Source organism: Arachis duranensis, chromosome 4 (assembly GCF_000817695.3).
Source record: "Arachis duranensis cultivar V14167 chromosome 4, aradu.V14167.gnm2.J7QH, whole genome shotgun sequence".
Taxonomy (NCBI): domain Eukaryota; kingdom Viridiplantae; phylum Streptophyta; class Magnoliopsida; order Fabales; family Fabaceae; genus Arachis; species Arachis duranensis.
This window is the reverse complement of record NC_029775.3, coordinates 117,426,809-117,453,028: the sequence shown is the minus strand read 5'-3', so window position 1 is coordinate 117,453,028 and position 26,220 is coordinate 117,426,809. Positions and strand designations below refer to the sequence as shown.

At 33.8% G+C, this 26,220-nt stretch overlaps 4 protein-coding genes and 1 long non-coding RNA gene across 5 annotated transcripts; 3 read left to right on the top strand and 2 right to left on the bottom strand.

The window, feature by feature from the left end:
* On the bottom strand, positions 1-1,713 carry LOC107486618 (phenolic glucoside malonyltransferase 1). Its single transcript, XM_016107177.3, has one exon. The coding sequence runs from the start codon at positions 1,597-1,599 to the stop codon at positions 139-141; it is 1,461 nt and encodes a 486-aa protein (XP_015962663.1). The 5' UTR covers positions 1,600-1,713; the 3' UTR covers positions 1-138.
* Positions 1,714-6,053: 4,340 nt separating this feature from the next.
* Positions 6,054-7,843, top strand: LOC107486258 (protein MAIN-LIKE 1-like). The gene is made up of 5 exons (XM_016106810.2): positions 6,054-6,125; positions 6,563-6,590; positions 6,702-7,443; positions 7,561-7,648; positions 7,742-7,843. The coding sequence occupies exons 1-5, from the start codon at positions 6,054-6,056 to the stop codon at positions 7,841-7,843; spliced, it is 1,032 nt and encodes a 343-aa protein (XP_015962296.2).
* Positions 7,844-8,968: 1,125 nt separating this feature from the next.
* LOC107486259 (uncharacterized) lies at positions 8,969-11,798 on the bottom strand. Its single transcript, XM_016106811.1, has 4 exons — positions 11,092-11,798; positions 10,443-11,007; positions 9,164-10,364; positions 8,969-9,006 (listed from the first exon to the last, which is right to left on the bottom strand). The coding sequence occupies exons 1-4, from the start codon at positions 11,796-11,798 to the stop codon at positions 8,969-8,971; spliced, it is 2,511 nt and encodes an 836-aa protein (XP_015962297.1).
* A 3,469-nt stretch (positions 11,799-15,267) lies between these two features.
* Positions 15,268-17,466, top strand: LOC107486260 (phenolic glucoside malonyltransferase 1). The gene is made up of 2 exons (XM_021141168.2): positions 15,268-15,281; positions 16,720-17,466. The coding sequence occupies exons 1-2, from the start codon at positions 15,268-15,270 to the stop codon at positions 17,372-17,374; spliced, it is 669 nt and encodes a 222-aa protein (XP_020996827.2). The 3' UTR covers positions 17,375-17,466.
* Positions 17,467-20,813: 3,347 nt separating this feature from the next.
* LOC110280337 (uncharacterized) lies at positions 20,814-22,611 on the top strand. The gene is made up of 4 exons (XR_002374681.2): positions 20,814-20,964; positions 21,056-21,110; positions 21,199-21,327; positions 22,444-22,611. It is a non-coding gene; the product is annotated as an uncharacterized LOC110280337 (long non-coding RNA).
* The last annotated feature ends 3,609 nt before the right edge of the window (positions 22,612-26,220 follow it).

Below are 26,220 nucleotides of genomic sequence, written 5' to 3'. Positions count from 1 at the left end.
TTCCAAGACAAATCTTTTACTCATTTCTTATTCTTTTAAAAAAAGAACAACAATAAAATACTGCTGGCTCAAACTCATTATCATCAGGAACTAATTTAGTTGATTGATTAAGTCCGATAATAATCACTAATCAAACAATTAATCATCTTCAAGTCCTTCACGAAACAAAGTCCTAAACAGATCCATCACCTGCTTGTTAAGAACAAGACCAACCTCAACCCCACCTTCATTGCCATCACTATTCTCAGCCAAACCCATCGTTAGACCTCTATCAATCGAAGCTATCTCAACTTTTTCAGGTTTTCCCCAACCAAAATCAATACCATAAACACCAAATCTATTAGAACCAGCAATACCAAGAATTTCAACTCCTTCTTTAGCCATATTCATGTACTTATCAAAAGCTGATGCTTCTACACCACGAAAACCTTCAATACCCAACATTTTTGTCGTCTTGTAAATTCCCTTAGCGACAAGAACCACTCCATTTTCTTTAACATAGTCCTCTGGTTTTGCATCCACAAAATTACCCCACACACAGTTACCGCAATAATTTTCAGGTATTGGAGGTTCTAACCTCTTCCTACAATCACCAGTGAAAGCGAACCCGAATTTTTGTCTCTCCTTAAAAACTCCATTAATCGCCTTGGCGATACAAACCAAGACATAGCTGCATGTTAGAACAAAAGTAGAAAGAGTACTAGGTGGTGTGTTTGTAGATTCTTCATCATCACCATTATTAACGTTGCTGTTCCAATTGGACAACACCTTTTTCTTCACCTTCTCCAAATCTGAACGCGCGAGCTTGAACGTTGCACGAACCGAGTCCTTCACCTTGGGTTCGAACGGTAGAATCTTCAAGCTTTTCTTGATGTTGTTCTCATCAGGGAACATTTTGGACATGACATCCGACCAATGGTTCAATAACAAGAGTCCAAAATCCTTTGGATCTTTGATAACTTCTCTATCAAAGAAAGGCTCGAATTCACGAACCAAAGTGGGTGATTCTTCTTGTTCTTCTTCAAGGCTTTGACATATGGAAGCCCATGCTTTGATGAACATGGTGGAAGATTTCCCATCGAGAGCAGCATGGTGGGTGCTGATTCCGATGCTGAATCCACTGTTCGGGAAGAGAGTGATCTGAAGAGACATAAGAGCAGCACGAGATTCCAGTGTTTCCAGTTCTGGTACGAAGCAACGAGTTTCAGAAGCTTCACGCGGTGAGTTATAGCCCAAAAGATGGCTGAAATCTGCATCGGATTCTGCTATGAGAAGTGAAACACCATCACCAGGATTGTATTGAAGGATTGGTTTATCTGAATGAGAAGGCCAAAGTAGGTTTCCAGCAAGAGGAAGGAAGTGTTGGAGGGTAAGAGAGAGCGAGGTTTTGAGCTTGGGAAGCACATGTTCGATGAAGAAAGATGGAGGAGAGTGAAGTTTGTAGAAGAAGACACGCTCAACGGGGTGGAAGCGAACCCAGAACAAGTCAAAGAAAGTGAGAGGTAGAGAAACAGTAACATCGGTTGATGGCGCTGGTGGTGGAGAAACTCTGCATTTGTCAATGATTTTGATGGAGATGTTGTTGTTAGAAGAAGCCATGGATGATGATGGTGGTGGTGGTGGAAATTTGAGAAACAGAGGAAAACGTATGGTATGGTTGGGCGGCCTGCAATGGCGGTTGTAATGGATCTCTTTTTGTAGAATAATGTGATTAGAATGTGATGAGAAAGTTCATTATTATATGGACTATTGTCACGTCACAATTATTAAGCAGCTATATATTAAAGGAATTTTGCGGAGCCAATAAAATATTTGTACAACGTGTATAATGAGCTATTTATTTAGTTTAATATGAGTTAAAAAATGAATATTCAGAGTAAAATACTATTAATTTTTCAAACACAATACATCCATACTATCTAAAATAACCATTCAGGTATCAGAGATAATAAATATTTGATATCCTACTTAATTGAACATCTCTAAACCTCCATTATACATATTGTATATATACTTCATTATTTCTCTATACTTCCTCGTATTAAAATCATTCATTGTTAAGATCAATTCTATTCGTATAAAATATTTATTAAAATATAAATATATATTAAAAATAAATTAAATTATATATAAATTTATACATAAGTATATTAAACTACATGCAAATTAGAGTTAATATATATAAATAAAAAAATAAAAATATTATTTGTATTCTAAAATTAACTACTAAAATCAATTATCAATATATTTTTATATAAATATATGTGTAATTTAATTTATTTTTAATGTATATTTATATTTTAATATATATTTTATATTAATAACTAATTTTAGTGGCTAATTTTAATATAGAGATAATATAATCCTAAAAAAATTAGATAAATTAGATAAATGAATTAACTTCTCATCGGTCAAAATAAACTACATAAAAATTAGTCGTAGTATATATCAACATAAATATATATATTATTTATATAAATAATTATTTTAATTGTTAATTTTTCGTATACCGGTAGTTGATACTTTTCATGTATGTGTTTGAGAAAGTTAAGTGAAATTGAGCTTTGATATTATAATTATAATTTTTAAAACTTAAGAGTAGAGAAGTATGCATGGTAGCGAAATGCGTTTTTGTTGTTGTCGTGGCGTTGCCTTGTTTACATCACAGATGACGATTTATTCAAAGAAAACAAGGGCCTAAATTTGTTGCCAAATCCATAGTTGACACGGCTTCTATAGTTTTCTAGATATGTTTTCCACTTTGCCGGAGAATGGAATTTTGCTTTTTGGTTGTCATTTTCATGTAATAATAATTAGAAAAATATAAAAAACACTTCTTGTCTTAAATAAATAAATAAGGTTTGAAAAAGACTATTTAATAAATCTAAGTTAGTCATCTAACTTCTATCACGATGATACAATCATTTTAATTTAGGATTTAGGATTTCGGCATTTCGCTATGTATATCACGGGTGTCTGTTAATAGCGAGTTTCCAAATTTTTATTGTAAAAATAATTAAGTCTTTTTTTTTTATCAAATTTAATTATAAATAAATTTTCATATTTTTAAATAGAGAATATAGAAAGTTTTTTCCGGCCATGATTTGAATCTAACAATGTGAACAAATCTATTAATCTCAATATACAAATGTCAAAAACTTTTTTTATATGCTTTAACTATTAAATTTTATTTTTATTGTTTTTTAATTTTAACTTTAGATATGGCTGATTTAGTAGTCATGGTGGAAAGTTTGCCGGACAAGACATACGTATGCACTAGTCAAACAAGATTTATTTTTTCTTTTTAACTTTGACTAAAGAAAAGGTGATAATAACATGGAGATTGCTGATTATTCTAATTAACTATTATGATGACAGTAAGTATAATTCATTGGATGGTGAATATTTAAATTTAAGTAATGTTAGAAAGACTAATAATTTTTATTAATATTAATTAATATAATAATATTTTAGTTAATATTTTATTTTTATATTATTAAAATTTAAAATTTATAATTTAATATAAATATTTTTATTAGATAAAAATTAACTAAAAATAAAAAATAAAAAATCAGTTAAATTTATTTTTTTATCAGTATTTTTAATTATTAATATAATTTTTTTAGTCTAATAATTTATAGTTTTAAACATTATTCATTAACTACTGATAATGAATAAATAAAATTTTCCAACCCTTTTATGTTTCTCTAAATTTTATTAGTCACATATAATTGTTTTTTAAAATATATTTACAAGAGAGGTAAACTATATTTGTAGCGATTCATAAGAAAGCATGTCAAGCTTTGGTTTTGCAAGTTAGAGGTTCCCATTACGAATTTAGAGTCTAAGGCATGCAGAGACTAAGGGATGGATTTGCCGTTTAAGATTGCCATTCTGAACAATTCTTGCACAAATAAAATTCTGAATAACTATAAAAACATTAATGATTAATTTTTATTTTTTATTACAATATTATTCTTGTAATTTTTATATTTTAGATGGTTTAGAATTTAATATTTAAAATTTAGATTTTAGAAGTTAAAATAAAAAATAATTTTAAAAATTAATTGATATTGGTTAAAAAATTTAACTTTTTTTGTTACTCTTAATATATTTTCTAATTTAACAGGTCAATGATTAATTTATCACAAATTAAAATTTTATTTAAAAATTTATCATTAGTAAAACAAAATTAACTCTTTATTAAACTCTAAAATACTTTAAATAAAAAGAGACACATTTTCATACCTACTCAGTACTCATTCCACCGAATAGAAAGCCCAATACAAAATCTGACAGCCGATGATTTAATTTAAATAATTCCAAACCAAACAAAAGTATAGTAAAAAAAAATAAGAAGAATTTTACCTATACCAATGTATTTTATTGGTATACTGGTGTATGTTAAATCTATATCGTTAAAATATTAATTTAAAAATATGAATGGATGAGATTTTTTATGTAACATGTGTTTATAATGGAAAGTATTGTAAGGTGTGTATCAAATTTTACATTTAACGAGGTATGATTTATCAAAATTACACCCTGCTGCCCCTTGACAAATGGCTTCCCTTGTTGGTAATGGTTGGTGGCTTGGTAGCTCATTCCTTGGATGTTTTAATTTTGTCATGATCTTTTGTTTTGATTTAGCTGATTCCCTTATGGCACCCCGCTAATGAACTTTTTTTGTGCATGGTTTTTTTTGTATTAAATTGTGGGTAATGAATGATTTTGGGTACATTATTTTTGTATGAATTTTAGCTAGCATTGTTTTATGGGATTATAAACGGTGGAACTATAATTGTTAAATTTGGCATTTTTTATTTATTTTTTGGTTTATGATTTAGGTTGAAAATTTTAACCAACAGATAACAAATAGAATTAAATTTTATCCATCTATTAACATAATGTAGTAAAGAATGGTGCCACACTCTTTTATTCATAAAGTAGTATTTTTGGTCATCTATATTTGGAATAAATTTTAATTTGATATTTAATATTTTAAATATTATTTTCATTCCAAAAAATTTTAAACAGATTTAATATAGTTTTATCATTAAATTTAACACTAATAGTTAATAAAATGAGTGATATAGACATTAATAATATTACTAATTAAATTATATTTTTTTATATATTAAAAAAATATAGCCAAAATATTTTTATAACATTTTTTTTCAATTTTTTTTGTACAAAATTTTAAATCTTAATAATCAATCATGAACGCTTCAAAATCAAAAGAAAAATTTTTATATTAATCACCGTTGATGCATCGATATTATTTACATACTAAAATCGAATGTTATTAGTTATTCAATATGCGAATTGTTTATGTCAAATTTAATTGTGGGACAACATTAAACCTGCTTAAATATTTTTTAGGATTGAAATAGGAGATTTGAATTTTTTTTTTTGGATTGAAATATGACGTTTGAAACGTTCGGGATCAAATTAAGATTTGGTCGAAAATTGAGAACCAAAATAATATTTGATCCCATTAAATAAACTAAACAGGGTTCTCTTGGAGAAAATAATAGGGTAAAAAACCTAATTGAGCCAAGGGGAGCTCATTTTAACCGAAATCAGCCAAATCAAAGTTTGATACCTTAATCCACCAGAACTCATTTTTATATAATTCGAATCAATAGGATTCGAATTAGATTTCCACGTAATTCGAGTTGAATCAATTCGAATTACTTCGAAGCTATGTTCCAATGTAATTCGAATCAATAAGAATCGAATTATCATGCAAAAATCCTTAGTAATTCGAAACGAGTAGGTTCGAATTATAATAGTGTAGTTCAAAATAAATCAATTCGAATTACATTGATAAGGATACGTGAGTGGGGTTCGAATCATATCGATTCGAATTAGTAGGGCTTTGTGAACATAAGTAATTCGAATCTAGTTGATTCGAATTACAAGGGTTTCGGCTATATAAGGAGTTCGAACCAAGTTCATTCGAATCACTTTGTCATTCTCATACCCCACCAAATCCCAGAGAAAACGACCAACATTCGGGCCGAGTAAGACAAGAGAGGCATATTCAGGGGATGGGGGACGATCCGGGGAGGCTTTATCGTTTGGATGGAGTTGCTCATATCGCCGGGGTGATCAACGACGAGGTTAGTGGTTTATGATGTTGCGCTGTTGATAGTGTTTTTTGTTAATGGTTTATGGTAGTGATTGATGAAAGCAGTTTATGATAGTGGTATTTGATAATGGTTTTTTGTAATGGTTTATGTAACATTTAGTGGTTTAGGATAGTGGTTTAGGATAGTGGTGTAGGCAAGTGGTTTTTGTTAATGGTTTTTTATAGCGGTTTATGTTAGTGTTAGCGATTTAAGGTAGTGGTTTAGGCCAATGGTTTTTGTTAGTGGTTTTTTTTATTGTGTTTTGTTAGCGGTTTTTGTTAATGGATTTTGGATAGTGGTTTTAGTGACGGTTAGCGGTTTAAGGTTGTGGTTTATGATAGAGGTGTATGCTAGTGGTTTTTGTTAACGGTTTTACTTGTTAGTGATTGTTGTATTTGTTAATGGTTTTTGCACGTGGTTCATGTTAGCGGTTTGTGTATACAATGTTGGTTGCCTGTTTCATATATGTTGTGTTACACGATTTATTTTTTGGTTCTTTACGAAATAAATTGTATACGTTAGTGGTTTGTGGATCTGTTCTAATTATGCGGTTTATGTACTGGCCAGCCTCGTCGTTGCATATCAGCATTAGGCGGCAGCAGGGGATGCGTCTTGATGAGAGGTGCGTTCCGTACTTGCAGATGGCCGGATTGTACCATCTTGCGAGACTGAACGACAGATGGTTCCGACTAGACGAGCCCCTAGTCAGCGCATTCGTCGAGAGGTGGCGGCCTGAGACGCACACCTTCCACATGCCGTTCGGGGAGTGCACCATCACGCTTCAGGACGTTGCATACCAGCTGGGGTTGCCAGTGGACGGACATTACGTCAGTGGTCGCCTGACGGACTTTCACCTGTACATTGAGGGTGGGAGGCAAGCTTGGCAGTGGTTCCATGAGTTGCTCGGTGTTTTACCTCCCAAGAACCAGGTTCAGAAATTCACAGTCAACTGCACCTGGTTCCAGGAGACATTTGGAGAGTGTCCCGACGGGGCTGATGAGGAGACAGTTAGGCGCTTTGCCCGTGCCTATATCATGATGTTATTGGGCACGCAGCTGTTTGCCGACAAGTCCGGCAATCGTATACACATCAGATGGCTACTCTATGTTGCTCGGCTTGAGGAGATGGGTGGCTACAGTTGGGGGTCGGCGACACTAGTATGGTTGTACCGGTGCATGTGCCGAGTCGCCAACAGACATGTCGTGAAATTAGCTGGGCCTTTACAGTTACTGCAGTCTTGGATCTTCTGGAGGTTTCCTTCATTTAGGCCTACTGGGTATGATGAGATTAGCTGGCCCCTTTCCTCAAGGTACCGTTATTGTTTTCTGCTATGTATCATTATTATATTTATTTTCGATTATGGAAGCAATTTCATGCATTGTAGAGTGAGTGATGAATGCAGTAGAATGTTTAACCTCTTTTGCAGATGGTCTGGTTACAATCCTTGGATTAGCAATAAGGGACCTCGGGTACAGATGGCTCGCCTGAAGATCGACTTGTTACAGCCTCGGGATGTAAGTAAGCTGAAACCATACTTAGCTCCAGTCGTTGTTTCAGTTTATATTGTCTAACAGAAGTGTTAAATTGTTATTGATTGCTTTTTTCAGTTCATATTAGACTGGCATCTTCACTGGCAGGAGCGTGCGGAGCACATTTTACAGTTCGACATCGTGCCCGAACCCGGTCCTTCACATGATTTCTTGACATAGTGACATCAGCACGGAAAGAGGTTCCTGTCACCGGAGATGTTATTGGGGGATCCGAGAGGTATTCCTATTCCGGATGAGGCGACGCAGAGGGGTGCAGGCCGAGTTCCAGATATGGCCCGAGTCGACGATGTTCCTGACAAACGTCGTACTAAGAGGAGAGCACGGGTCGGGACACGTCGTAGCCAGCGTGAGTGGAATTGGGTTGATCATGCTATGGATGACGTCGAGGATGCAGTTACGGGTGGCGGGAGACGACGTGGCCGTGGAGGCAGGAGGAGGGGTGCTGCTACTAGAGAGGGTGCCCATCAGGCTGGGGGGATGTTGCTGGAGGAGGTGCTGCAGTGGGGGTTGATAGGCCCCATCAGGGGGGCATGATGGTGAGTGGTACGGATCTGGCATGGGAGATCCGACGAGTCACACTGAGGCTGGGCTTGGGGGTGGACCACTTGGAGATTATTTTGTCGGTGTTTCCGGTGACGATCAGACCCTTCAGAAGAGTACTCCATGGGTGAGTCCGGGCTCCATGTTTCCAGACTTCCTTGCTAGTGATGGCATTGTCGCCGAGTTCGGTAGACCGCATTTCCTTGAGGATATCCGGACCATTATGCAGGAGGATGAGGCTGCATGAGGACGGGTTCACACGACAGCGACACAGGCACCTCTAGATGTAGATCTAAACGAGCATGCCACGGTTCCTCCTGCGCATACTTTTGCCATGGGTAGGACGCCAGCATCGGCCCATACTCTGGGGTCACATTCAGTTGCCGATCTGTCATCATCCAGACCCGTGCATGTTCCGCCCAGGACCCCGACAGACGCAGTTCCGGATGACAGCGATGACTCGATTGAGGATGAGGAGCCACTTATACGTAGGGGTTATAGGACACGGGTGCCACGCCGATGTGGCACGGGGTCGCACCTATTTAGATGATTTATGGATTGTGGTGTATGTCGTGTTATTATGTTTATGTTATGTACCTTCTTTGTTGGTTATCAGTGTTATGTTATATCCTTTGATGTTATGTACTTTGATGTTATGTACTTCGATGTTATGTTATGTTATGTACAAAGGATGTTATGTACTTTGATGTTATGTTATGTACTTTGGTGTTATGTTACATATTATCAGTCATCCCACCAGCTAGTGTAGTTTGTTATAGTCACTAAATTACAAAATTAGAAAGACATTCAACATACATATGTGGTACGAATTACAACTTTCAACACTTTTAGAATACAACTTAGTTCCACGTAGAACAATGGTCGCTAACTGAAATAAAATACATCTGCTGATATAGTAAGAAATAAAATCAGACAAACCATATCTCCTATTAATTCCAGCATTCCCGCTGGGTCCTGTGGCTTGTGGACAACTACGACGGGTGTGTCCTGGCTGCCTGCAGAGGCCACATCTCTTTGGCCGGTTCGGATCTGCATCATCCATGTTGGTGCAAATGCGTGTGGACCTCGGACGACCCTCCCTTGCACACCTCATGTTCGGATCCGGTATAACGGTAGGCCCGGCATATGGTGGCCAGAAACCCTCTGGAATGGGAGGTGTAAATCCCATCTGATAGACACCAAAAACGGAACTAAGGTGATAGACCTGGTGGACGTAAGGCTGCCATGTAAGACGTGAATAAGCATAGCAGGCCAGGGCGTGAGGACACGGGAAATGAAGTGCTTGGAAGTATCCACAATCACAAGTCTTGGACCCTAATGAGACCCTGTACGTACCAAGTGAGAATGAACCTGTCGGAGTCGTCTCAGCCACGGTGTACTCCGAGTTATCCCTGTCATAAACAGTCACCGTGAAGCACCTGGCTGTCTTCAGGTTGGCCTCGATACACTTTACTAGGTATTGACTGAATTGTTGTCCAGTACCCATCTGAGCCTCGGCCTCCCTACCCTTACGGACAAATAGCTCAGCCAGCCTTCCGTATGTGGCCTTCACCAGCGAGCAAACAGGGAGGTTCCTTACCCCCTTCAGGATTGAATTGACACACTCTGATATATTGGTCGTCATGTGCCCGAATCTCCGACCCTCATCATAGTACGTTGTCCACAACGAGTACTCAATTCGGTTCGCCCAGTCACACATTACCGGATTCTCAGAGCGCAGGATGTCAAACCAGTAGTCAAACTCCACCTCGGTCTTCGCATATGCGGCGTTCACAAGAAGCCTCCGGGCATCTTTGCCCTTGAAGGTGAGGGCGAAATTCGCTGCAACGTGTCGAATACAGAATGCCCGGTATGCAGACGGAGGTAGCCATCCCCCATCAGGTGCTTCAAGTGCTGCCTTGATGCCGTTATGCCTATCTGAAATAACTAACAGACCTGGCTGAGGTGTCACGTGCTGACGGAGGTGGGAGAGAAAGAAGGACCATGACTCAGCATTCTCACCCTCAACTAGTGCGAATGCCACAGGGAGTATGTTGGAATTCCTGTCCTGTGCAATCGCCACAAGCAACGTTCCTCCATACTTGCCATATAGATGGGTGCCGTCAATACTCACCAACGGCTTGCAATGACGAAATGCTTCGATACAAGGGGGAAAAGTCTAGAACATCCTATGAAAATAAGCCTGAGACTCATCCACCTGTCCACCAACTCGAACAGGGCAGGTCCTGAGGACTGCTACAGTGCCAGGCATAGTCAACTGAACTCCTAAGACCCACCGAGGGAGCTCATTGTACGACTCATCCCAGTCCCCGTAGATGATTGCTACCGCCTTCTGCTTGGCCATCCACACCCTCCGGTATGTAGGCCTGAAGCCAAAGTGTGCTGTCGTTGCATTTAGAAGCACCTTGATGTTGACGGATGCGTCAGCCCTAACCATTGGCATGATGAATGTCGCTATCACGTGGTAGTCCAAGCTCCTATGGTCGCTGGAGATGGAGGTGGCGAGACAGGTATGCGGCCCGTTGTACCGCTTGACTTCCCAGATGCCCTTGCACTGTCGGAGGCTCAGACTAATCAACCATGTGCACCCATTCCCAAACTCAGAACACTTTCCCACGTACCGGTGATAGTCAGACTCAACCACCTTATACTGTACCCCTCGGCGGATGCTATACGTCTTGACACTTAACAGCGCCTCATCTTTATCCTGGAATTGTTGACCAACCTGGAACTCTGTTATACCAGCAGACCCGTCGGTATCTCTAGCGCCAAATCCAGCTAGCTGCCCAAGATGTCAGTCCTGCCTCATGGCATCCAGATCCAAAGATGAAAAATAGGGTGGGTACTGATTTGTGCCAGAACTAGAACCACCAGTAGGCCTTATCGGATCACTCGCTCCAACATCATCGCCGCTTTCATCAGCGATAATATCCGGCTTGACTTCATCATCATCTGGATCATCACACAATCCCTCGCCAACACCAGCCGGAGGAGGACACTGTACTTCAGTCGGATGATGTTCATCATATCCAACCTCGTCTCTAACATTGCCGGCGAGATCAACAGCAAACGATGGGGAGGCGGCAGACTGGACCGCTGCCTCATACACTGGAACGGAGGAAGAAGCAACCGCAGGTCTCGAGCTCGAACCGGCCGCCGTGGCTATAGTGTTGGCATTCCGGTTCGACCAACCAGAGCTAGATACCACGTCGACGAACTTAGCCAACAGCTCCGGTGTCCTCACCTCCGGAAACTGCCTACGAGAAAGAAACATGACCTGCAAGTCCTCATCACTCCCGATCGTGAAACAATCATACTTCACCGTATCGTGGAGCACCGTGATTGGAATGCGATAGAAAAACTTCTTAACTCTCTTCACTCCTTCCAGACCAAGTTTGCCAAGCACAGAGCTCACGAGACCATCGTAACTGGTCACGGGGCTCATGATAATACATAAAGGATCCTTATCCGTGAACTTCACCCCAGATCGAGTTTTTCTCTTAATCGATCCTCTGTGGTGTACTAGCACTAGAAAACTATCCTCACTAGCCATCTCACCTCTTTGTTCACAGCAACATGAGTTCACAACATATATATAGAAAACGGATCCTTACTAATTCGAATCAATTACATTCGAATTACCAGGTGTGAATAATTCGAGTCTATTTGATTCGAAATATGAACTTCTTCACCTAAACCTACTAATTCGAATTAAGATGCTTCGATTTATGACTTGGTAGTTCGAATCATATTGATTCGAATTACTCGTGATCTTAATTCGTGACAAATCAATTCGAATTACGTGTGAGTGAGCATGCTAATTCGGGACAAGTTAATTCGAACTACCTCCTTACATTGTCATATAGTAATTCGAGTTTTATCAATTCGAATTATGTGTTAGGCTAATTCGAATCTTATTGATTCGAATTATATAAATATTTGATCTGGTGGATTGTCGTAGCAAAGTTTCATTTGGCGGATTTGCGTAAAATTGAGCTAGCCTTGGCTCATTTGCGTTTTTTGCCCAAAATAATATTTTATCCTATTAATAACTTTTTCATGTTTATTTGTACTGAACTATTTAAAATAGATGGTTTCAAATTACAGTAGAGATAAACAATTAGTTTTAAATTACTAACGTACACGTAAAAATCACTAGTTTTTAGAAAAATATATGAATTTACGTAAAAGTAGTGATTTAAAATTGTCCATTTAAAACCAGCTCATTATATTTATATAAACCAACACATTTGAATTTTTAATTATATATGTTCAAATAAATTTATTAAAATTTTTTATTTTTTATAATTTTTTATTCTTTTTAATACTAATTTTTTTGTTTGAATACTGATTTAAATGTGTTGGTTTTTATAAAAATAATGTGTTAATTTCAAATGAACAATTTTAAATCACATTGATTTTTTTTAGAAATTAATAATTTTTATAAAAATAATGTGTTTAGATTTACTAGGATAGCATACATGCATGCATAAATCGAAATAGTCTGATTAGATTTACTAGGACAACATGCAAATATGTATAAATCGAATCAAACTGTTTCGATTTATATAGAAAGCTAAATTTAGTCTTACTCATTCGATTTACATAAAAATGTGATTGGGGTGATTCACGTTGCATTTTTCATTTTGGATAATTCGTGTAAAATTGGATGAATGTTGGTTTATTAATGTGAATTACCTTTTATTTTATTTTGTTATTTTAGTTATATTATGGACGGGCAAAATGATTCCACACACAACAAATGAACTTGATCCCAGAACTTAATATTAGAGGGACTACAAATTTTTAATCCGTAATTAGTAATTACTATTAATTTTTTAAAAAATTTACAGTATTTTATTTTAATTTTTGTGTATGGTTTTATTATTCTGTTTGTTGTTATACTTTTATTAAATATTTAATTAAATTTTTATAATTTAAAAGTTTATAATTAAATTTTTATATTAGATAAAAGAATAAAGTACTAAATTGTCCTCTATGTTTGGGTCTAATCCTATTTTAGTCTCTAAAATTTAAAGTGTCATATTTGAATCTAAAAATTTTTTATTTAGCTTCAATGTAGTGCTACTGCGAAGTTAATATTAAATAATTAACCTCACCGTTCTACTAAATCTTAATGTCTCCTTCTCTAGAGAAGAGATACAAACTTAAGAGGCATAGGATCAGCAATAGATGTATCACTACGAGCCACTAACCTTGGTTCAAGCACATGAATAATATTGTCGAGAACTCGCTTTTCGTAGAAAAGTTTGCTGGTAGCGACAAGAACAAGGCTATTGTCATCTCTACCGCAGGAAACTCCCTTCAACAATCGAAAAGTTTAGTTATATAAGTTTTTTAAATTTGAAAACTAAGGTTTTATTAATTATTTAACATTAATTTCACGGTAGAACTACATTGAAACTAAATGAAATTTTTTGTATTCGAATAGGACTCTTTAAATTTTAAGTACTAAAACAGGATTAAGTACAAACGTAAAGAATTAATTTAATACTTTATCCTAGATAAAAATTATAAATTAAGTTTTTTCAAGCTATTTTTTATTAAAAAATACAAATAATTTAAAAATTTTATTTTTATATTTAATGTAAAACCTATTATAAAATATTTTAAAGAGTAAATTTTCTAGTATTTTTTATTTACCATAAAAATTCAATCATAAATTTTTAAATTAGTAAAAAATCTAGGATAGTTAATTTTGTTTCTTCATTAGTTATTTAAAATATGGCCTTTTAATGTCAAAATTAAACAATAAATTATAAATATGATCCTTTTTTATTTTCTCATATCTTTCGACAAACCAAGAATGTAAACTTTTTTTTAACTGGGTTGGAGGATCTAATAACGAACCGGGCTGCAAGTTGAAAGAGTCATCGAGTCAATTTTTTGGGTCCAATAAGCAATCACACGCTTATTAGGATGGCTCAACTCAAAATAGCCCAAACAACTACACTGAACTGTCTTTCTTATATTTTTTTGTACTGTTTTGATATTACACATAGTAGAACAGAACAAAATTTATTTTTGTCAGTGATTCGTACATGGTTCATCAGAATACCAATAAAGTGAATGATACACTTGAAAGTTTTCCCAAAAAATAAACTTAAAATTACTTCATTACATTAAAATATTGTTTATATGCTTTTCTATAAAGCTATAAAGTTCAAATAGAAAAAATTATGCGGATTATGAAATTATTTTTTAAAACATCAGAATTGAAGGTAAATTTTAGTAAATTTAAGACTTAGAATTCAAAGAATATTTTTAAAAAAGAAAAGAGATATTTTTTAGAGTTTATACTATTTGATTTTGTCAAAATTTGAGAAGATATTTAAAGGTGAATATTGGACATGAAAAGTCTTCTAAGAAATTTCTCCAGATGCTATTGAAAAGATTCAGAAAAAATTTGCTAGTGGGAAGGAGTGTTTGTTAAATAAGGTAGGAAGATTTTGTTTGGTTAAATTGAGATTGACTTCAATTTCGATTTACAACATGTAGCTTGCTCTTCTTTTAAAATATGCTTGTGAAAAGATTAATTTTTTGATAAGACAATTTTTATGGAGATGCCAAACTAATGGGAAAGGGTTGTCTCTGGTTAAGTGAGATATTGTTATTGGTTATTTATATTTTTTCATTGTTATAACTCCTAAAAAAGTGGGTGGTTTGGGTGTTAGGGATACCTATTCAACTAACATGGCGCTTATTGGCAAATTAGTTTGAAATTGCTTTAATAATATAGACAAATTGTGGGTTCAGGTTATGATACATAAATATTTTCGAAATTTAACTTTTCCTGGTAACAACAACAGTCAGAACGCTTCAGCCATTTGAAAGTTCATTCACAAAATTTGATGCTCTCAAGGATGAGTTTAGATGAAATGTTGGGAATGTGCAATAATCTGTGTAGTATGATGAGTGGACTCCTTCTGAAAAGTTTTGTGATCTTATTCTTTATGTTCACATATCTAAGTATGATTTTATAATGGTGAATTTCTGGCATGATGGATCTTGAGAGGTGGAGAGACTTACATCAACAATTCCTCTTAAAGCCAAGCATTTCATTCACTGCTTGCACTATCCGACTTTGACTTACATGAAACTAGGTTGGAGTTAATAGCCTACAAGAACAAAAGGGTATAGTGAAAGAGAGGGTTATCGTTAGTTGTTAAAAAATAAATTGAATTGGAATAAAAATAGCAACTAGAATTGACTTTGATACTTGAATCTTTTAGAAAAGATCAAATTAACTGTGTGGTTTGAGGTTCATAACACTCTCCCAACAGAAGTCTTCTGCTTCAGGCGATATTTAGCTAGTTCGGTTATGTGCCAGAGATGCATTGCGACTCCAAAGACAGTAGAACATTGCTTTAGAGATTGTGTATATTCCAGAATTATGTGGAAGATGCTAGATCCTCGAGTTATTGATTCAGTTGAAGGTTTTTTTATGGAAGTTTAGTTTCGGAAGGTCATCTCTGGTAAGGAGGCTCTTTTAGGGGCCGAAGTGTGGTAGTTGTGGAGGTATAGGTGCAATTACATTTTCAATGTTAAAAATTATTGGACATATCACAAAGTGGTTGTTCTTATAAAAAAGTATGATCATAAATCTAGGGTTATATATGAGTAGGTATACTTCTTCTAGTACCCTCAAGAATTGTTTGTCTTGGAAACCTCTTATAGATAATAGTTTTAAAGTTATTGTAATGCTAGTTTGTTTACTGATTTAAGCTTTGCTGAATTTGGTTATCTTATTAGAAATTATTTTAATAGAGGTTGGATTGCGAGTTGTTTTGGTAATTATCTTCCCTCATCCATTATCCAATAAGAATTTTTTATGATTTGTAGGGGTCTTATTTTAATTTGAGATTATGAATTGAAAGATATAATATATAAAACAGATTATCTAGATATTTTTTATTTTTTGTATGATTCTTTTAGTGAGTATAAATCTAAAGTTGTTGATTCAGTTAATAAGAATTAGAAACTATTATTAAAATATGTAATTTAATTATATGTGTAAAAAAATAAATAAAGTTACAAATGAAATGACTAAATATAACACGAAAAATAATTTTAATAATATTATTTAGTTTGAATCTTATAAAATTCTCTAACAAATCATTATATTTGATTTAAGATGAGTGTTCTGTTTTGTATTCTTTTTTATTATTTAGATAAAAAAATATACGGTTTTCAATTTTTCATACATTGAATTTTGTTCAAAATTAAAAACTTTTACTTTTCAATAGAGATTAATAAATATGCACAAAAATTGAAGCTTAGTTGCTTTTTCTTTTCTTCTTTTGACTTTATTTAGATTACAGCACCAAAAAGAATATGCACAAACGTTTAAGACTCTTTGCTTTCCCCCAACTCTGAACAATCTTTAAATAAATATTATTTATACATTAAAATTAAAGTATTATATATTTATATATAAATATATATTATTTAAGGAACAGGGTGTTGTCCAATTGGGACACCACGGTGGATGATGAAGATGTCATAGTTATCTCTTCTTCTACGAAGCAACAACCAAAGTTGTCGACTTTTCTTCTCACGTGTGCCTATGTTTCTGTTTGCATCGTAAAAGCAACTGATGAAGAATCCAAAAAAAGGGATAACAATAATGAAAATAAATTCATGTTTGGATTCGCTGTGGATTGCAGGGCTAAATTGGACCCTCCAGTTCACGAGAACTACTTTGGGAACTGTGTTGCCGGACATATCGTTGATGCAATAAAAGCAGAGGACTTCAGAAAAGAAAACGCGTTGGTGATTGTTGCGAAAAAGATTTACAGTAAGATAAGATCGGTTGGTACTATGGAAGGAGCGCTTGATGGAATAGAGACGATGTTCTTTAGAGCGGCGATGATGGTGAAAGAAGGGAAGAAACCAATAGGAGTAGCGGGATCAGCGAGGTTTGGTGTTTATGGAATCGATTTTGGATGGGGGAAGCCTGAAAAGGTAGAGATAACTTCGGTGGACAGAGGAATCACCATTGGCATGGCAGAGAGTAAAGATGGGAGTGGGGGGATTCAAGTGGGGCTTGTTCTTAATAAGCATGTGATGCATCTGTTTAATGAATTATTTCATGCTGGCTTATGTTGAAATCAAATCAATAAGCTTTATTTTGTCCTTTGTAATCCACGTGATTCTACAGTTCATTACTTGAATAAAGAAAGTGATCCATGCTACGATACTACTGTTGTTTCTCTTTTTTTAGCTGTGCTTTTCGGATTTTTTATTTTAATATTAAAGGGCAAATAGAATGGGATTTCACCCAAGCACAATACACAACTTTTTGAGATTGTTGTGCAAGCACAATAAGCAGAATACTTATTGCACTGATAATACACCGTTTTTGTATTTATAATACATGATATGTGTATTATCTTTATAAATTAAAAAAATAATCCGTACTGATAATCTGTTTTTTATGAATTCTATTCCACCCAAAATTTTGTAAAACACCATCACTTCTAATATTAAAGCATCACACAAATTCTTATCTAATATATAAAAAAAAACCCTATTTTTCATCTTAACCATTTTATAAATTGAATAACAAATATGCTAGTTTGCTAATAAATAAATACTAGCCAATTTTTCACTTTTTATGACTAAAAAATAAAAATGTTGCCTGATGCATTTTTATAAAATTACAAATTATTTTTGTTGAAGTTGGCTAATGTATAGCTCATCTGCCGGTGAATACTTGTAAGCTCTCCATTAAGATGAGGTATATGTTGGCAATGAGAAAATAAGGGAGTGGGTATCCGTAAAAGACACTTCGACGTTCAAGTTAAGAGGTATAAGAATTCTATTATAGAATGTTAAACATGAAATAGAACTTATCATGTGGTGTTCTTATAATAATTCTATGAATATAGAATGTAAAACATGAAATAGAACTTATCATGTGTTGTCCTTGAGATTAGATATAAAAGGTTTTTTTTTATAGGTATAAAATTGATGAATAGAGTTGATGTTATGACTGTTTGGTCATTAAGATGGAAATGATAATCATTAAGTTGGTAATAAAAGTGTCGATTACAAGAAAAGAATGAATGATAATTAAGGGCGAGTTATGACTCATAATGCACAATAAAGACCGAGTTATAAAGTGACGAATAACAGCCCCCAAGCTTTGTCTGTCGATCATATGATGCAGGCTAAGCTTAGAAAAATAAAATGAGTTATAACTCGGTTAAAAGATAAGTGAATAATGATACGGTGACCCCCCAAGTTTATTCGGGTTATTATGTCGGCACTTATTCAACAAATAATTGAGTGGTAATAGTTATTTAATCAAGATAGTTGTGTGGGGATATTTTTTCGCTTGAGAACAATTTTTCATGACATGCATATAGCATTTGATTGTATGTGAACTGAAAAGTTCAGAAATAGATATCCATTGACAGAATCGATTGTATAATCCGAGGATATAATGGTTAATTGTCTTGAAAATTTTTCCGACCCACGTCAGCTTATTATTAATGAATTGATCGCTCAAAATAATTAGTTATTGAATATTTATAATTTATAGTGAAGGTAATATGACATGAGTAAGATAAAATTGAGAAAATGAATATGTGCAAAGTCGCAACATATATTGAATAATATATATTGTAAAAGTAAAAGAGTTCAAAGTATAAAAATATACCTTAAAAGTTGATAATTGTAGAAAAGAAGCTGATATATATGAATGTCATAAATACCAAATTGGATTACCTAATTTTATTTATTAATATTATAACTTTATTTCGTAGAATTTGCATTAACTTGTTAATAAAATAATAAAATAATTAATTATTTAATAATATAATAAATTTTGTTTAGCTATGAGGTATATTCTTTGTGTAAAAATAGCAAAATTGCATATTTGTAATTATTTTTTGCTTAATTTTTTGCATTAAACAAATAGTAACATAAAATTTAATAACAAAAAGCGAATAGTATAACAGTTATATACAATTGATATACAATTAATTTTTATGGAAGTTTTAAAATTTGAACTCATCATTACCTTCATTTAATTGTATAAATGAAATCATTAAGCAATAAGAATATATCACATAATGAAAGAAAAATTCAATTGACATGGTTTTTATATGTCATTATTGTATAGAACACATATTGAGGTTTGAATATAATTAATAAATCAGTAAATATTAGTTACACAAAATATAAATACAAAAATATGTGTGAATAATATATATAATTTTACTTGTGTAAGTAGAGAACTTTGAAAAAGTTAGCAAAATTGATAAGTGAGTTTGTACTTGAATTGATTGAAAGCCAAGTTTGTTCTCGAATTGGTTCATTGATCGATTATAAGATGTGAAATATTATGATATGTAAAAGTGAAGCAATTCGAATGTATAAGGTACATACTTTATAAAAAGTTACGATAAATTAAAAATTGATAAGAGGTATTAAATAAAATCTTAAACAAGATTGTTGAAATTGGTTCAAAAATTTGAATGTAAATCAAGTTTTATGAACTTGAAGGGAGTAGGAATTATTTTACTTATCCCTACAGACGGCGCCAATTGTTCTCGTGTAGCTTCTTAGCTCCTGCTATAGCTCGGTATAGCCTTTTTGCTCTTGGTATAGCTCGTCCTCTCAATGATCCTTGTGATTCTCGCAGGGATGAGTTATACCTCATCCATTGTAGAAAAAAGGAGAGCAAGTACTTGCCAAAGACACTTCGACGTTCAAGTCAGTAAATGTAGGTATAAGAATTTTATGATTATATAATGTTAAACATGAAATAGAATTTATCATGTGGTGTCCTTGTAATAATTATATGAATATAGAATGTAAGACATAAAATAGAACTTATCATGTTTTGTCCTTGAGATTAGATATAGAAGGTTCCTTCTATAGGTATAAAATTGATGAATAGAGTTGATGTTATGACCGTTTGGTCATTAATATGGAAATGATAGTTATTAAGTCGGTAATGAAAGTGTCGGTTACAAGCAAAAAATGAATGATAAATAAGGCCGAGTTATGACTCATAATGCACAATAAAAACCGAGTTTAACTCATAATGCACAATAAAGGCGAGTTATAAGGTAACGGATCACAAACTATCGGCAAGTGCACCGAATTGTATCAAGTAATATCACGATGAGTGAGTTATCGTTACGAAAATTAACAAACTAAGTAACAATGATCAAGTAATTATTCTAGTCAGACAATCAAAATTTTGATTTGAGATAATTTAAACACTAAACAGCAAAGCAATTGAAAGCAACAGTGAATGAATGTAGAAAGTGTAAACCCCGGTTAAATTAGTAGATAATTAGTCAATAAATTAGTTTTTAATAAGGAGGATTATAAATGTGAATATTATATCAAATTAGGATAGAGCTCATCGAAACGAGAATTTTGACACAAATTTCGAAGAAATTGGTTCAAGATTAGACCGAACAGGTCGAACCGGTTGAACCGGATTCGAACCGGGCCGTCGGTTCAACCGGACCAACACATTAAAAGAGCCGAAAGCCCCTTTCTTCTTCATTTTTCCTGCTGCATCACGATGAACTCCAGGGAGAAGAAAAAACTCCCGAACCTCCTACGATAAATTTCCAAATCCCATAACTTCTCCGTTCGAGCTCCAATCGCCGCACCGTTTGTGGCCACGGGTCCACCGCGTCGAGCTCTACATTTCTACCGGAACAATTTCACTGGTAACTTGTTTAATCACTCTCAGCTTCATCTTCCCCCAATTTTCGAATTTTAAGTGGGAATATTGAATTTCTTTGATTTCTGATGTTTTAGGATCCAATTAGCTTGAGAGAAATGTTCACTCTTACTTATGTGAAGCTTGGGTAAGGTGAGGATACGATAATTCTATTTTATTTTCTTTGAATTTGAGCTTTGAGTATTAAATTGGATATATATATGTTATGAATGTGTATTAGGTTGTGAATAAATAATTGGAGCTTGAAATTGTGAATATTGGAACTTGGAGGAAGCAGATTAGTTGAGGTTTTGAGGGCTGTGTTCTTTTAGGAAAATTTTCTTGGAATAACACTTGGGAATCGGCTAAGGTATGGTTTAGGTTTCTTACATTTAATATATAATGTTCTGTGAAAACTTAGCTAGATGACCATATGATAAGTTGGAATGCAGGTGTATGTTTAATATTTAGTAATTTGTCGATGAATATAATTGGTTGAAGTTTATTGGATAATTAGTTATTAATTTTGGATGGTGAATGTTGTTATGTTAATTTGGAGAGAATTATAGTTGAATGTTATTATTGATGAACACGGTTGGTTTGGTGCTTGTTGATTAATTAATGATTCGGTGAATTATTGATTTGAGGTATTTTGTGTTAAAAGCCTAGGATTTGTGAACTATGACTCTCAATTGAATTTTGGTTGTTGGATTTGAATATTGTATGAGTTTAATTGTTGATCTGAGGTAGATTTTTGTGGAGATTGTTATGATAATGAGGAAGGGTATGTTGAATTGAAAAGGAAGCAGGTTTGGACCCGAAAAGGGTGGCAAAGTCCGAGTTTTAGAGGAGATGCTGCCGAAATTTTATAAAAAAATTAGAGATTTTGTTTATGTGATTATTTAAAAAGATTTAGATTCAAAGGTTATATGGTTTGATTTAGAGTTATTAAGAAAATGAGTATGTTTTAAGTTTGATTCATTTAGAAAAGAATGAGTTATGTTTTGAATTGGAACTATTGATGGACGGAATGGGAGGTGTGATAATGAAGGATAAGGATTGAATATGATTGATATATGATGATGAATGAAATGCGATTGAGAATGATGTTTACTTGCTTGTGTATTAACTGGGTGTGCTTAAATGTACTTGCCATGTTAAATGTATATTTGTTATCTGCAGTACTTGTAACCTTCTTGTGCTTGCCTTTGTTTGTTTACTTGTCTGTGAAAATGCATGATGGAGTTGGAGGTAAGGAGGAATGACAGAATGGGATTTAGATTTAAGGTTAATTTAAGTTAGGTTTAAATATCTTTAGAAAACCACCTTTTATGGCTTCTATTTAATACTTTAAGCTCTATAATCTGAGTGTCGGCGTTCTAGGATTGCCTCTGGCATTCCCAGGACCTTATATATTATGTGTGTGGCACCTTTACCATACTGAGAACCTCCGGTTCTCATTCCATACTATGTTGTTATTTTTCAGATACAGGTCGAGAGGCATCTCGTTAGGCGTCTGGACCCTTGAAGCGGAGTGGTTACAGGGTTATTTTGTTATGCTATGATGTGTATATATATACTTGGTTTTCTCTCCGCATAACTTGTTCTTTTGATCCTCCTAGAGGTTTATAGAGAGGCAGGATTGTGTATATGTACTTTTATGTAAATATTCTCCGGCCAGTCTTGACTTCGCAGGCTGAGTCAGGAGCTCGTTATTTTGTATCTTTGACTCTCTATTCCTGTTTTGGGTTACTTGACACTTGATAGCTGTAGCTTTCTTTGCACGCAAGTTAACTCATTTCTCGAGCGTTGCGCTTTTATATTCGCGATTTTTTATTTCCTCTATTCTTCAAGGTCACAGGTTAACCCGTTCCTTGAGCGTTGCGCTTTTATTTTGCGATTTTGTTTTCTCTTTTCTTCACGGCTCCTAGCATATTATAATTCTTCTGCTATTATATGTACTTATTTTATTTTAGAGGTCGTAATACCACACCACCTCTGCTTTACGGCTTAAGCGTAAAGCTTAGTGTGGTAGGGTGTTACAGAAAGTAATGTGAAATAAAGCGTTAAAATTTTAGAGATATTGAAACTTTTAAGAATAATGCTTTTCATCACTTTCTATCTTGATCATACAAGGATATTTCTCATGGTGAATCACAATTAATCAAACCTCCAATTCCTTAGTAATTCAATTTTTCTTTAACCTAATTAATCATTAATTCCTTAGTTAATTATTTAAGACAAGAGTTAAGCACATGCACAAATCCAAAACCACACAATTCACATGCCTTAATTCTAGATGATTTACTTCCACTTATCAAATTAGTTTCAAAATTCAGAGAATCACGAGAATAAGTTTTAACTATAATTCTAACACACAACCTTTTCAGAATGATTTTAGAATTAAATTTAGATTCAAACTATTTTTTAATATATTCAAATATTTGTGATGAAAAACGAAACTTAATTCTTAAAAAATATCAATGCATAAATCAAAAATAGAAAATTAATAACATTAATACATAAAAATTAATAAAGCTCCTAATCTTAATAAAAAAAATTAGTTATTCATAAAGAGAAAAACCAAATCAGGATTTCAAAAGTGTGCCGAGATAACTGACAAGGTTTCAGGTTTCTAAAAATTCCTTAAATATACCTCTAAAAACTAATTAATTCAAAACCTAATAATCAAACTTAACTAAAACAAAATCAACTAATATCTTTTCCTTAATTAACTTCTATAAAGCAAAGATCATTCCTTTTAATTGAGGCCCACTCTTTTAACAAATCTTTATTTATTCATGATTTTTCACTCCCACAGAACTTGGATGAGCCCATATATATACAACGTGAAATAGTCCACATTTAATTTGAGTGAAGAAGAGGTTTAGATGTGGATGAAGCAAGCTTGGACGTGTAACATAGCATGAAGGAACATTTAATTTGGACCATCCATGTTAAACGTATCGAAGAGAGAGAAGAGGGGGGAGACCCAATGTGTAACATGACTTCCCCATTTTAAACATGTGCGAGCTCAAGGAGGAGGGAACTTGTTGACCTTTGGCTCAACGTTTAACGTGAATGGTCCATGTTAAACGTGTGGCAACACCTGGAGGGAGACTTGTTGGCCTTTGGCCCAACGTTTAACATGGCTGATATGATCCACGTTAAACGTGTGCGATCTTAGATGGGGGGAGCCACTGGCCTTTGGCTCAATATGTAATTTGCCTCCCCCACATTTAACTTGCTCGAACCCACATGGAGAGCACATGGACTCCCCACATTTAAGTTGCTCTGGAGGCTTGAATTGTTTAGCCGTGCACGTTACACATCTGCAATGGCTGAGTGCTGGGAGGTTCTTGGTTCTTGGCCTAACGTGTAACATGGATGGTACATGTTAAACATGAATGCATGCATGGATGAGAATGAACTTAGATGTGTAATATGACTTCTCCATGTTGTACGTCCTTGAGGCAAAGTGACTTAAAGTTGTTCCTAGAGTTAAGCGCAATGTATAACATGGCTCCTTCACGTTGCACTTTTTGTTTGTGACTTCTTCTTCTATTTTTCCTTCTCTAATTTTTTTTTTTTTTTTTTGNNTAGTTTCTAATTTGAGCTTTAATTCTTTGAATTTTTCTTTGTTATTGGACAAATTTTCACTAATTTTCTGCAAAATATATAAAAACAAAAGACTCAAAGTATCTTGATAAAAACATGAAAAAATTAGTGAGAAACTACCATTTTTATTAATATAACTCACTAAAAAATTATCAAATGATGCATCATTACCTCAAGTATTTTCCATAGTTTTTTTTTCTTGGTCTTACAAGTTTTTTCCATGGTTAAACGATTAAAGTATATCAAAATATGACCCAAATTCAATCCAAACAATACCAATGGACAAAAATAATCTTATCCTAAACCAAAAAATGATCTATTCAAATTAACAAATATGTTTTGGGTCCAAATTGTGATTTGGATTAACGTAACTGAAAATGCCCATATCAATTCTTCCCTTTGAAAATCAGTATTACCTACATAAATAGTTTGGAAGTGTGGATGGAGTGCAATTCTAGTGCTGTTATCGAGTTTGAACGAGAAACTAGATTCAGATCCGTTCTTTATCATAGGATTCGGAATCTCCTATCCATAAACTAGAATTCAAAAATATTATTCGTATACTAAAATCAGTTACTAATATATTTTGTGTAAATATATATGTGGTTTAATTTATTTTTAATATATATTTATATTTTAATATATATTTTATACTAGTAGTCAATTTTAATGACTAATTTTAGTATACACATATAACACACTCTGACTAAATTTTTTGTATCACCCACACTTATATAGGGAGGCTAACAACTTGAGCATAGATCAGGGTTTAGTTATTCAATATTGGAATGTTCTTCCTAAGGGTGTACATGGGGTGGGTGAAGTCGAGTTCGTTTTGATCCAAATTTAATATTAAATAATGACCGGGTCTATTTTTGATACCTTTACTCGATCTTAAATTTAGTGAAATCTTACTATTTTCGAGTCACACTAAAACTGGGTCTAAACCTTGATAAACTTTATGTCAAAAAATTATGATGCACTTATTTATATAAAAGAAAAAACATACTTGTTATCGAGAAGTTGATATACATATTTAAATTTGAATTTGTCCATAAATTCTAATTTCACATTTTTTTTATCTATTTTCTAATTCAACAAGTGTAATTAAAAACAAAATAATAAACTTATAATTAATATAATATAGTATTAAAATTAATTTAAAATATATATACTTTTTTTAGTCCACTTAGAGTGTACATAGGTCGGGTTCGTCTTAATCCGGACCTAACTCTAAATAATAATAGGGTTTATTTTTGAGACATTTATTCGACTATAAATTCGATAAAATCACATCAAATTAAATTAACTCCTAAAATATTCGAATCCAAATGGAATTTTTGGATCGAGCCATGTCATGTACACCCTAGGCTTCCTCCTTCATGGATAAAGATAAACCAGATTCTCAGGGCTTAGAATTTTTGTAGCACTGATTTGGGCCTCTAGCCCCTTTGTTAACCAAACAAAATCAATTATATTAATCTTACCAATTTATCGGAAAACGTTTCTTGGTCTCCACTTTATCTTACCATCCACCTTTATATTAATCTACAAAATATATAATTCTTTAACATCAAATTTATCAAGAATCAAATTTACAAAAATAGAAATGGCCTGGCATGCTGTTTTTTTAAAAAAATATATA

What these genes read in the sequence shown, in the direction of transcription:
- LOC107486618 (XM_016107177.3), bottom strand. Translation starts at nt 1,599, where the DNA reads ATGGCTTCTTCTAACAACAACATCTCCATCAAAATCATTGACAAATGC.
- LOC107486259 (XM_016106811.1), bottom strand. Translation starts at nt 11,798, where the DNA reads ATGGCTAGTGAGGATAGTTTTCTAGTGCTAGTACACCACAGAGGATCG. An exon ending in CTGTTCGAGTTGGTGGACAG is followed by an intron (nt 10,365 to 10,442) that starts GTGGATGAGTCT and finishes CGTCATTGCAAG; the next exon opens with CCGTTGGTGAGTATTGACGG. An exon ending in TGGAATTAATAGGAGATATG is followed by an intron (nt 9,007 to 9,163) that starts GTTTGTCTGATT and finishes TTTGTAATTTAG; the next exon opens with TGACTATAACAAACTACACT.
- LOC107486258 (XM_016106810.2), top strand. Translation starts at nt 6,054, where the DNA reads ATGGGGGACGATCCGGGGAGGCTTTATCGTTTGGATGGAGTTGCTCAT. An exon ending in CCGGGGTGATCAACGACGAG is followed by an intron (nt 6,126 to 6,562) that starts GTTAGTGGTTTA and finishes GGTTCATGTTAG; the next exon opens with CGGTTTGTGTATACAATGTT. An exon ending in GTATACAATGTTGGTTGCCT is followed by an intron (nt 6,591 to 6,701) that starts GTTTCATATATG and finishes TGTACTGGCCAG; the next exon opens with CCTCGTCGTTGCATATCAGC.